Here is a 13552-nt window from a genome sequence, read left to right as displayed (position 1 = left end):
ATTCTCATCTAGATAGCTGTACAGCTGATCATGGACAGCTCTTTCCAATATCTTAGAAACTACAGGGAGGATAGATATTGGTCGGTAATTACCAACGTCAGTTCTATCCCCTTAAATAATGGTACAACCCTAGATCGTTTCCACTCTGCAGGAACCTGTCCTGTCTGTAGAGACAGATTAAAAATGTATGTTAATGATGATGATGATGATGATGATGATGATGATATACAGAGGTGCATATTTAAAGTTGAATTGAATTGAATTGAATTGTTTATTCACCAGATACAAAACAGAAGAACATGTTTATGTACATTTCAAAAAGGAGGTTGATTGGATAATATATCTGGTGAGGACCACAGAATAATTCGATCTGAACTAGTCTAGTCTGTGACCCTGACAAAATAAATATACAGGGAAAAAAATACAAGTGTGTAACTGGGCAACAAAAAGTAAGAAAAGAAAGAAAAGGATATCCACAAATATTATACAATAATTGTACAAAATATTTACATGTCTCATAATAATCTTAATAAAATTTATACTGATAAGAGAAAAAAATATATGTCATGTGTTTTCTATGAATTACTCGGGTGAGCCTTTAAAGTTGATTTGAATATGTTCCTATCGGCGATGTCTTTAATGTGACTTGGGTAAGTTGGTAATAAATTCCAGTGATGAGTGGCTGCATATCTTACACTGTGCTTACTTTGTGTTAGGTTAACTTTGGGTACATAGAAATTGCGATGTGTAGAGGAACGAGTAGAATAGGAATGTGAAATTGTATCCAAATAGTGGTTTACATCATGGGCAAAGTGATTGTGTAACAAATCAAAAGTAAAGAGGCAGGTGTGAAATACATAAAGTTATGAATTGGCAAAATAGTAGCTGTTTGAATAAAGGGTCAGTGTGGGCACGAAAGTCAGAAAAAGTGATAAGAGGTGTAAATTTCTTTTGTAGTAAATATATTGGTACCAAGAAAGAAGTGCAAGTATTGCTCCAAATTTCGATACAGTAGCTTATATGTGTGAGAATTAGCGAGTTGTACAATAACAGAAGAATAGATTTCGGAATATAAGTGTCGGAGTAGTGAGATAAGTCCGACCTTTAGGGCAATATATTTGACAATTTTTTGGACGTGGTACTTCCAGTCAAAATTGATGTCAAGAGAGACTCCAAGATACGTTGTCGAGGACCTAGGAGACGTTATTAAATTCACTTCCATCGCTTCCCAGACTGCCCTCTCTACGTTCACAGGTGTACGGGGTGTTTTAATGACCATGTAATTAGTCAACATTGACCGTTAGTTTGTTCGCTCAACACCAGTCACAAACCTTCTGAAAATCTACATTTATGTGGGTAAGATTAATCTTGTTTTCTTCGATATATTTGAATAAGTTGGTGTCATCTGCGAAAAGTCGAAACTGGAAGGAGTTGGTAGAATTTGCTATGTCGTTGATATAAATTAGTAACCGTGCTGATATTGTCAATACCAGTGGCCTTAGCAATACAGAGTTTCAACAATTGCCTACAAACGTACTCAGTGGTTATGGGCTTAAAGTAGAAGTTACTGTCACACTGTGTTAAAAGTGTAGTATTTCGATTTGTAAACTTCATTGCCAGCTTGGATCCAATTGTAGTAAAACAAGTTATTGAATGCATTTGCTATTGTTTGTGTGTGGTGATATGATCATCCACTTTCAAACTCAAGTAGCGGATGTCATGAAGATTGTATTTTCACTACACATATCAGTAGTGTTATAGAGGAAACAATAATAGCATGGCTAGGTCGCACTCAAGTAGAAATCAAAGCTTACATTATTGCTATTTGTTACAAACGAAAGAAAAGATGCACACATACTACACGCACTATACTATCAGTCAAGCTGTCATTCTCACCCAAAACTTTCAATGACGTCACTTCATTGCGTTGTTGCTGTTGAAGTCCAGTTGCCTTGTTTATCGACCAAGATGAAGGTGGGTCGCTTTAATGTTTTAACATAGTGTTGCTTCAAATGAATGAAGTTTCCAGTGAAGTATACGGTGATAGATGCACCACCCAAGCGGTGATAGATGCACTACCCAAGGGGTGATAGATGCACCACCCAAGCGGTGATAGATGCACCACCCAAGGGGTGATAGATGCACCACCCAAGCTGTGATAGATGCACCACCCAAGGGGTGATATATGCACCACCCAAGCTGTGATAGATGCACCACCCAAGAGGTGATAGATGCACCACCCAAGGGGTGATAGATGCACCACCCAAGGGGTGATAGATGCACCACCCAAGGGGTGATATATGCACCACCCAAGCGGTGATAGATGCACCACCCAAGAGGTGATAGATGCACCACCCAAGGGGTGATAGATGCACCACCCAAGCTGTGATAGATGCACCACCCAAGGGGTGATAGATGCACCACCCAAGCGGTGATAGATGCACTACCCAAGGGGTGATATATGCACCACCCAAGCGGTGATAGATGCACCACCCAAGAGGTGATAGATGCACCACCCAAGGGGTGATAGATGCACCACCCAAGCTGTGATAGATGCACCACCCAAGGGGTGATAGATGCACCACCCAAGCGGTGATAGATGCACTACCCAAGGGGTGATAGATGCACCACCCAAGCGGTGATAGATGCACCACCCAAGGGGTGATAGATGCACCACCCAAGGGGTGATAGATGCACCACCCAAGGGGTGATAGATGCACCACCCAAGCGGTGATAGATGCACCACCCAAGGGGTGATAGATGCACCACCCAAGCGGTGATAGATGCACCACCCAAGGGGTGATAGATGCACCACCCAAGCGGTGATAGATGCACCACCCAAGCTGTGATAGATGCACCACCCAAGCTGTGATAGATGCACCACCCAAGCGGTGATAGATGCACCACCCAAGCTGTGATAGATGCACCACCCAAGCGGTGATAGATGCACCACCCAAGCGGTGATAGATGCACCACCCAAGAGGTGATAGATGCACCACCCAAGGGGTGATAGATGCACCACCCAAGCGGTGATAGATGCACCACCCAAGGGGTGATAGATGCACCACCCAAGCGGTGATAGATGCACCACCCAAGGGGTGATAGATGCACCACCCAAGCGGTGATAGATGCACCACCCAAGCGGTGATAGATGCACCACCCAAGCTGTGATAGATGCACCACCCAAGCTGTGATAGATGCACCACCCAAGCTGTGATAGATGCACCACCCAAGCGGTGATAGATGCACCACCCAAGCTGTGATAGATGCACCACCCAAGCTGTGATAGATGCACCACCCAAGCTGTGATAGATGCACCACCCAAGCTGTGATAGATGCACTACCCAAGTGGTGATAGATGCACTACCCAAGGGGTGAAAAACAATCTGTACCACTCAATTCGCCCATTTCAATTTATCATTACATTAACAGTTTATTAAAATTAAAATTAGATTTTGACTGTTTTTGTTTTTCATTTTACTAACTTGTGAGCAACTGTTTTGTTGCTGTTGTTGTTGTTGTTGTTGTTGTTGTTGTTGTTGTTGTTGTTGTTGTTGTTGAAAAAGGAAGACCAACATTTTAAAAGCTTATTTTCCCATGTTTGAAAAGTCATGATGTCAATTTATTTTCAGGTACCCCCCCCCCTACAACCCATAACATTTTTTCAGGTACCCCCCCCCCACACACTATCCATATATTTTCAAGTCCCCCCCCCTAAAATCTCCCGACCCCCCCCCCCCCAACAAGTTTTTGTGAAAGCAGCCTTACAGCATCGGTGATTTCACGCCTGTCTTGAAATTCAAGCTGTGGGCGAAAAACACGATACGCACCAATGACAAACAAACAAACAAATAATAGGTGAGTGAGTGAGTGAGTGAGTTAGTGAGTGAGTGAGTGAGTGAGTGAGTGAGTGAGTGAGTGAGTGAGTGAGTGAGTGAGTGAGTGAGTGAGTGAGTGAGTGAGTGAGTGAGTGAGTGAGTGAGTGAGTGAGTGAGTGAGTTGTTGTTGTTGTTGTTGTTGTTGTTGTTGTTGTTGTTGTTCCTTTATTCCTCCTCAAAAAAGAGAAGAGTTACACAACAATAAAGCAAAAAACTATCAAATCAGATCAGAGAGGAAAAGTATAAATAATTACAGAAAACTAATTGCAATATTCATGTTTCAAATAAACATGGCGTAGGGTTCGTTTCTAAATGTCCAGGCACATATGCATAAAATTTAAGATGATATCTTGAAGTAGTTCTGTGTTAACGAGGAGATTGTCGTTGCAAAAGACATCTCCTAAAATTTTGACAATGAAATCAAACTCATCTAGGTTGAATAAAGCCACAGAAAAGTCTACATTGAGTTCATTGAAGAGACTTGTCCAGAAATAGTCTCTAGCAGTGGAAATATGGCGACATGACGTTGTTAGATGAATCATAAGGTTATCAGCAACGTCTTCACATTTGGAGCATTTTATATTGCATGGAGTGGCAAGAACTTTCATGATTTTGTAGACAGTTGACTTATATTTAGGGAATTTGCGTGAGTAGGAATATAAATGAAACGGCAACATATGTTTATGTAACTGAGAGAAGAGCTGTAGTTCGTCTCTAGTTGCAATTCTATCTCTCCAAAGATTGCACTCTTTCTTATATATAGCATCTTTTACAATAATTTCCCAAAGGAATTTAGGCGGAAAATAACCAGTTGCACAGAACTCGTCTAAGAAGCAAAGTAAGCCGTATTTCAAAAGAATATTCAAAATATCAGTTATAAAGCCTAAACGTTTCTTTACAGATGAAAACTTAAATTCAAAAAGTCGTTGTAAGACTAAGAATACATGTTTTCTGACTGAGAAATTAACACAGTTACATAGAGTTCCAAAAAAACCGCAATTTACAATTGTCAATGTTTGCCTCAATTTGTATCAAACCTACTGCGCTTAGAGCTAGATCACTCGGAGTTTTGGAGGGAAAACCTTGAATGGTTTTGGCAGCATATCTCTGACAACGTTCAAGCATTAGAAGTTCAGTTTCATTGGGAGTCCAAAGTTCTCAAGTATGAAAGGCTGCAGGAAGACACATGCGTCTCCAAACTTCTGTACTGACGATTGGATTGAGACCGTAAGGTCCAATACCAACACTGCGTAACGAATTTATCAGACACCTGGCTTTCTTACAAACAGAGAGTGTACGTTCCATCGACGATAAATTATTTGTAAATTGCATGCCGACGATTGTAATTGAATCTACTTCAGTGAGAGGACAGTTGTTCAGAGACAAGTTTCGATGTTGGCGCGAGCGTTCACGTTCTCGTGTTGTTTCACCGAAAACGAGTAATCTACATTTTGTGGCTGAGAGCTTCAGTCTCCATGTCGAGCAGTAATTGCATACAATATTCAACATTTTTTGACATGTAGAGCGAGTTGGTGCTAATATTGAGATGTTATCTGCTAACGCAGGCGCACCAAGAAATAGCGAATCGATGTAACATCCGAATCTACTGTTCTCGAGTTCAACGAGGAGGTCATTTGCATAAATTAGGAATAGAGTTGTAGAAAGGATACTTCCTTGTCGTACACCTTGAAATAGTCGATATTCCTCAGACGTATACGTGTCTATGGCGATTTGACATTTTTGTCCGTGAAACATGTTTTTCAATAATCTCCAAAGTTTTGCGTTGATGCCCAAAGTGTACAGTTTGTGAAATAAACCATTCCACCAAATCGAGTCAAAAGCTTTTTGAACGTCAAGACTGCACATAAATACCTTGCTACCTCTTTCAACGTGATGAAGAATTGTCTCTTGAATGCAGAATGCTGTGGTGATATTACTCTGACCAGGTTGATAGCCGGCTTGTAGGGGATGTGGTAAATTTTTGTCACAGAGCCATGGTTGTAGGCGATGCGAAATGCACATTTCAAAGAGTTTTTGCAGAGTCGGTAGCAGTGTGATGCCCCTGTAGTTTGAGTCGGTAGCAGTGTGATGCCCCTGTAGTTTGAGTCGGTAGCAGTGTGATGCCCCTGTAGTTTGAGTCGGTAGCAGTGTGATGCCCCTGTAGTTTGCGGGATCAAAACAATGACAAACAAACAAACAAATAATAGGTGAGTGAGTGAGTGAGTGAGTGAGTGAGTGAGTGCGTAGTTGTTGTTGTTGTTGTTGTTGTTGTTGTTGTTGTTGTTCCTTTATTCCTCCTCAAAAAAGAGAAGAGTTACACAACAATAAAGCAAAAAACTATCAAATCAGATCAAAGAGGAAAAGTATAAATAATTACAGAAAACTAATTGCAATATTCATGTTTCAAATTTTCAAATAAACATGGCGTAGGGTTCGTTTCTAAATGTCCAGGCACATATGCATAAACTTTAAGATGATATCTTGAAGTAGTTCTGTGTTAACGAGGAGATTGTCGTTGCAAAAGACATCTCCTAAAATTTTGACAATGAAATCAAACTCATCTAGGTTGAAACCAACGTAAATTTGAAATGGAATCCAGAATAAACGACCTTACTTCGACTTAACTAATAGCTTCACGTACATCGCGTTTCATGCAGTTTGATTACTTACTTTAATCGTAGCCTACACCTGAAAAGTACATACGTCATCGCAATAGTATTTCGTTTATTGGCACCTTCTTTTCGTAACTAGTGAACCCGAATTTTAAACTCAGCACTAGCAGTGAAAAGCGATCTAGAGAAACGAGTGTCTGGGTGCCGAGTGCCAGTAAACGAAATACTACGGTTAGGCATTAACTTAGCGGAAGGTAAGATTTTTATTCCCAAGGTGCGACAACAAAAGTTGTTTACGGCAATAAGGGATATGCCGGCCATAAGTGGCGAGATCTCGATCGATCTCCCGAGACCGCCTAGCAACGGCAAACATCAGTCAAATATTGCCTTGGTATTTGGTTGGGACTAGGGCGTGTAGATGGGAAATGGTTCAAACGAAAATGATCGCATCATCAGAGATGTGAGTGACTGAAATTTGGTGGGAGCGTTCTTAGGGACCGGTCAGTTTCTCCAGCCTGGGGGGGGGGGGCGGTGGATTCTTAAATCGGGCCGACAAAAAGTCACTGACCCCCCTATCTGTAAAACCAAAAACAGGCTGACCCCCCCTATCACTTAATTCTAAAACATGATGACCCCCCCCCCATATATAATATTCGCATGACAGGTATTTTTTTATCGTGACTCAGTGTGGACTGCTTGACTGTCTTGCATTTACTTTATAAGATCCTGGGTTAGCACTATCATATTTATAATTATTGACTACACAGGGTAAATATATTTGAAAAGGAGTTTAATAGCATCTTTGCTGTGAAAGGTAGGAAAGCTTGAGAAGGGAATATGTACATCTCTTATGGGGGTCCTAGGGGGTCTCCCCCTAGAAGCCCAGGAGGTTTTTAACTCTGAAAAGTCAATTTTGAGACTATTCAGACATTTTCAGAAAATAATTTCCAAGCTTTACAAGACAGCACCAACATGTAAAATGCAACTACATAAGGTTGAAATATTTTTGAAATATAGTTTGATAGGATCTTGACAGTAAGAGGTAGGGGGAAGATCTTGAGAGTAGGATGTGTACACCTCATGTGGGGGGGGGGGTCCTAGGGGGTCTCCCCCTAGAAGCCCTGGAGGTTTTTAACTCTGAAAAGTCAATTTTGAGACTATTCAGACCCTTTCAGACAATAATTTCCAAGCCTTACAAGACAACACCAACATGTTAAAAGCAACTACATAGGGTTGAAATACTTTTGAAATATACTTAGATAGCATCTCGACAGTAAGAGGGGAAGAGCTTGAGATTGGGATATGTCCACCTCATGTGGGGGGTCTGAGGGGTCTCCCTCTAGAAACCCTGGAGGATTTTTACTCTTAAAGCCAATATTTAGGCTATTCAGACCCTTTCAAGCAATAACTTAATCCATGCTTTACAAGACAGCAAGTATTAGACACTATTCTTTATAACTTACACTAAGGGTTGAAATATGTTCTTAAAAAGTTTAAATGGCATCATTATATACATGTAGTAAAGGTCAGCACATCTATAATGGTAGTATCATTGGTAGGGGAGATTTGGAGTTTAAGGCAATTTTAGACTATCTTGGCAAACGTTTCAGATCTTGAAAAGACAATATCATATCAAATTAGAATAGGGTGAAAATATTTAAGAAAAGTTTAATACCATTATGACAGTAAAAAGGTTGTTGGTGCATCTGATTGTTGGTTGAATGTATGAGTGACCTCTGGGGTGAGGGAGTCCTTGGGGTTTTTCCCCTGGCAGATCTGGAGTATTTTGCTTCAGATACTAAGGCAATGTTTAGGTTATTCATAACCTTTGAGGTATTATTTCCAAGCTTCGAAAAGCTAACGCAAAACGTTTTTAAATGAGTTTCTCATATCACATAAAATGGACACGTAACATTAGTATATAGGGGCATTAATATTGCATGTATAATAAAGTCACCGGTATGTTAGAGAACTTTAGGTGGTCATACCTAGTGTATAATAGTAACTGGAATCTGATGAGATGTGGTGATTTGTAGTGTCAATAGCATGACGAGTAGAACAATTTAGATTAACTTCATTTATAAACTATCTATGAAAATTACCATTACGAAACCTTCAAGTTCACTTTTGCCCCAAACTGCAATATAAGCGAAGCATTGATTGTGAAACAGCCAAGCATTTACATGACATGTTCTGTAACTAGTGTGGTAGGTAGGTAATACCGGTACATGTATATGAATATGTATAGTTAGGTTTGAACTAATAAGTAATGTTAAAGAATTCATGTAAGAAACAGGGACAAGAACAAATATTGACATGTACCACATTTCAGACAAGGCTATATGCCATTATAGAAAGGATTTTTTTCTTCCATCACAATCTAAAACACAATGACCCCCCCTATCCACAATTTTCAAAACAGCATGACCCCCCCCTACTGCCAATTTCAAAAACAGAGTGACCCCCCTACCAATCCACCGCCCCCCCCCCCCCAGGCCGAAGAAACTGACCGGTCCCTTAGAGGTCTTTAGTTTAAGAATTGTCCATGACGATATATATTATTGATATGCAAATTAGGGCTAAAATGTGTCTTTTTGGTAAAAAATCTGTGATTGAATTTGTCATTTTGAGATGGGGGTTCGGATTTTAGAACTTGGGATTGGGGGAGGGTCACATTTTAGAAAAAGGAGTAGGGGAGGGTCACATTTTACAACTCAGACATACCCTAACCCCCCCCCCCCGTACTTACTGAAGGCTCCCTATAAGTAGACACATTGTACTGAAAACAATAGGTACGGAAACCGTGGACGTGCAACAAACGATATGCAGTTAATGTACAACGACCACTGTTGAAATCCTCTACTTTTCAAAACACGATTTCACAACTTTGCTCTGCATTCGTTAAATCCGGGAATTCATAGCGAGAAAGAAAGTGGTGGCGCTGTGCTAATGGTATTAGAGTGATTGATTATTAATCGGCGCGGCGTAGTCTGAGAACCTAAACACTGCCACTGTAATATCACAATCCCGTTGTCTACATTCTTTCATCATGAATTCATGGTCTTCGTATAGCAGTGGGAGACTCAGCCGAAACAGCGGATCGCCAAAATTTTCAGGATACACAAGAAACGGTGAGTGAAACGAAGACAATTATTATAATTTTTTCTGGTAATATCTCTACTACTGGGTGAGTAACATCACATGCTTTGTTACCGTTGTGTGTTGTATGATGCATTCAAATGACGTGTGTTTTTTCTCTCCTTTGTTCTCTTTGTTATTGGTACAATTCACTATTATCACCGAACCATCTGTAGGATACGACAGAAATGCTGAAAAAGAGGTAAATTTCATTTTTCCTGTTTGTTTTCATCGTATGGTGTTTTAATTTATATGTTTACAACCTTGTCTTTGGCCCCTATTAAAATCAACCTGCATATACAATTCACTAAGTCACGTGATCAATGCCTTTGATATTTTGCCTAGCCAAAACACAAACACAACTGAAGCGTTGTCTTTGAGTGTCTATAACAAGTGTTCTCCTTCTTATTTTATATCCAATGCAATGTGGGCCATTTTTCTGATATTTCGTATGGTGCTCATATGAGAATGACGAACACTACCCCCACAATAATTATCTGCTCTATAGTGGTCTGAGTATATGTATATATATAACGGTTTGACCCAAATACGTACGTGTACCTATTTCAATGGACTACATCTGAAACATACACACACGTCAGACTGATACATTTCAGAAAATGTATACACACGTGAAATGATATCACACGGGCAGAGGTTGATTCCACAACACTACTATAAGGAAGCCTTCAGTAATTACAAGGGGGGGGGGCAAGGGAAATCAAGTCCATGTCTGTGACGTAAAATGTGACCCTCCTTCTAGTCCGATGGACTAAAAAATGATCCTCCCTCAGTTTCCTTGTTCTAAAATATAACCCTCCGCCTGTTCAAATATATCAATGAAAAAAAAAACATTCTTAACGCTGCCTCCCTGGCCGTTGTTGTTAGAGTTCAAGTTAGTAGTAAGGAAGTCCTGGGTTCGAATCGCAGGATTTTTTTCAGCAGAGAAGGTCACACTACACTGGTAATGTTAAAGGCATTATTGATTTCCACTATTACCACCGCAGTGAGTTTATGTTTGTATTAAATCAATTCCTGCGTTTGGATGTCATTGGCTGAGCCAGAACTCCCGAAGACTAGATGAGAGCACGACTGACCACCTCGGGACTGAGGTCAGCATCTCCACTCCACCACATTATCCCGACTATCATGCCATGGCCACAGCGTGGTCATCATCTCCACTCCACCACATTATCCCGACTATCATGCCATGACCACAGCGTGGTCATCATCTCCACTCCACCACATTATCCCATCTATCATGCCATGGCCACAGCGTGGTCATCATCTCCACTCCACCACATTATCCCGACTATCATGCCATGGCCACAGCGTGGTCATCATCTCCACTCCACCACATTATCCCGACTATCATGCCATGGCCACAGCGTGGTCATCATCTCCACTCCACCACATTATCCCGACTATCATGCCATGGCCACAGCGTGGTCATGCTTTAGTATTACAAAATTGAGTCAAAGTTAAATGTGACCCTTCCCTAATTTCCATTTTCTAAAACATGTCCCCCTCCCCCCAAGGGCCGATTTGTAAAAAGTGACCCGCCCCTAACTCCCCACCCCATGTAATTACTGAAAGCTCCCTAAACGTCCATTAATTATTGATTTCATTTCATTTATAAATAGATGCAGTGAATTTATCATGACATGTGTATGCTAATTATCATCTACTCATTTTCACGGGGTGGGTGATCTGAGTGTGTATGTATGTATGTATGTATGTATGTATGTATGTATGTATGTATGTATGTATGTATGTATGTATGTATGTGTGTGTGTATGTATGTGTGCGCGCGTGTGGGGAGTGTTTATGTGTGTGATAATGGACGGACCCGGGGAGGGTTTTTTATTGAGGGACACGGGGGAACTTTAGGATATCCTTGTGAAGTACAACACTGCTTGCAGTCTTCATTGATAATGACCTTGCATTTTATGTCATGTTATTTGGGATAGTTTATCATTAGAGTCTGACATGGATAATATCAATTAGCGTACATGCCATAAATTGTGAGCATTCCTGCCTGACTTTCGCTTCAAAACAATAATCTTGCTTGTGACGGTACGATGAAGCGTTAGGCTTGTAGCTATGCATGTCGTCATCAACAATATTTTCATATGTAAATTATTCATTTCAACCCATTAGTCACTTTACGGTCTGAATTAACAGACGTTTATAAACAAATCACGTACATTACACGTAGTTATGAAAGCTACTGCTCTTACATTCTATACAGCCCAAAGCCCTGAAAATGAAAAGAACTAATGAAATCATCTTGCTTTTGTTGTTTTAAGTCGTCGGCTATAAAGCTATTTGTTATTTTTAGTCCCGCCGGACGAAGTCCGGGACGGGGACTTATGGATTGGGTTCCGTCTGTCCGTGCGTCCGTGTGTCCGTGCGTGCGTGCGTGCGTGCGTGCGTGCGTCCGTCCGTCCGTCCGTCCATCCGCAGCCGTTTCTTGGAGATGCCTGGACCGATTTTTTTCAAACTTGGTACAGGGGCAACATACAATGGCATACATATGCACGTCAATTTGTTTCATGATACGATCCAATATGGCCGCCTAGCAGCCATTTTGTTTGCAAATTTTCCCTGTCTAAAGCCATAACTCAGACATGCTTGAACAGATCTCATTCAAAGTTGGCATTAGGACAGTGTTCTATGGCATATATGTGCATATTCATTGTTGTCATGATATGATCCAATATGGTCGCCTGGCAGCCATTTTGTTTGTGAATTTTCATGTCCAAAGCCATAACTCAGACATGCTTGAACAGATCTCATTCAAAGTTTGTATTAGGACAGTGTTCTATGACATACATGTGCATATCCATTTACATCGTGATATGATCCCCCATACCCGACCAATCCTTTATTGTTGTTGGCATGTTCCATGTCCAACAAGCAGACACAACATATCTAAGTCTGTTTGATTTAGGTTCACAAGTTTTGTTGCGTGATCAGAGTAGTGATAATTCCTTAAAACCCAATCATAGCGGGGAGTATGTCATTCTCAATGACTTGTGTCTTTAGATATTATGAAGAACATTGTGTCAGATGACAGTATTCCCAAATTGATTACAAAAACTTGAAATAAAGCTGTTCCATTAAAAAACTACTTAATTTTCCTATTTACTTTAGTTTACTTACAAGAAGATTTCCATTCAAATGGTTTTAGCACAACTGAACTGATAAGATTTAGTAGTGTTATAGGCATGGCAAAGTATCTGTCTGTCTGTCTGTCTGTCTGTCTGTCTGTGTCTGTCTGGATGTGTGTGTATGTGTGTGTGTGTGTGTGTGTGTGTGTGTGTGTGTGTGTGTGTGTGTGTGTGTGAAGTCAAAAGCCACTGAACCACTTGCCATAATATTTGTTGGGAAACTGTTCAAATCAAAATGATCTTACCACCGGTTTGTGATTTGGGTAAAAATGTGATTTTTGATCAAAAAACTTAAACTCAAAAACTACTGGGCAGATTGGGCTGAAATTTGGGTGAAACATTTTTCAGGGTGTTTTTACTAAGAATTGTTCATCTATAATTCCAAAACCACTGAGCAGATTGGGCTGAAATTTAATGGGAATGCATCTAGGGATGTATGGACGAAGAAATATTAAGCAAACAATGATGCCATGAGTGATATGCAAATTAGGTGTAAAAATGTTCATTTTGGTCAAAAACTTGTATCTCAAAAAGTACTTGGTCAATGAGTCTGAAACTTAGTGAGATGTTTCTGAAAGTGTTATTCTGCAGATTTTGTTCAAAATATATTGACAAACTTGGCCATGACAGGCATGTCAAAGCTTACCAGAAAACACAAGACATACGAGTATTTACATGATTTTTGTAGATTTACATGGATAATTAACATTTTTTAAATAAAATCTTATCACTAAAATAAATTATCAATACA

At 40.2% G+C, this 13552-nt stretch overlaps 1 protein-coding gene across 1 annotated transcript in view; it reads left to right on the top strand.

The window, feature by feature from the left end:
- Positions 1 to 9495: 9495 nt before the first annotated feature.
- The window catches only part of LOC144449064 (septin-5-like), a 52754-nt gene continuing 48697 nt past the window's right edge, over positions 9496 to 13552 (top strand). The window contains exons 1-2 of the mRNA XM_078139477.1: positions 9496 to 9621; positions 9805 to 9830. Coding sequence (XP_077995603.1) covers positions 9540 to 9621; positions 9805 to 9830 — 108 coding nt within the window. The 5' untranslated portion in view covers positions 9496 to 9539. The remainder of the gene's footprint in view (positions 9622 to 9804; positions 9831 to 13552) is intronic.

The sequence above is a fragment of the Glandiceps talaboti genome, chromosome 18, assembly GCF_964340395.1.
Source record: "Glandiceps talaboti chromosome 18, keGlaTala1.1, whole genome shotgun sequence".
NCBI lineage: Eukaryota > Metazoa > Hemichordata > Enteropneusta > Spengelidae > Glandiceps > Glandiceps talaboti.
The sequence above is the reverse complement of the archived record's forward strand: the minus strand, read 5'-3'. Positions and strand labels throughout refer to the sequence as shown.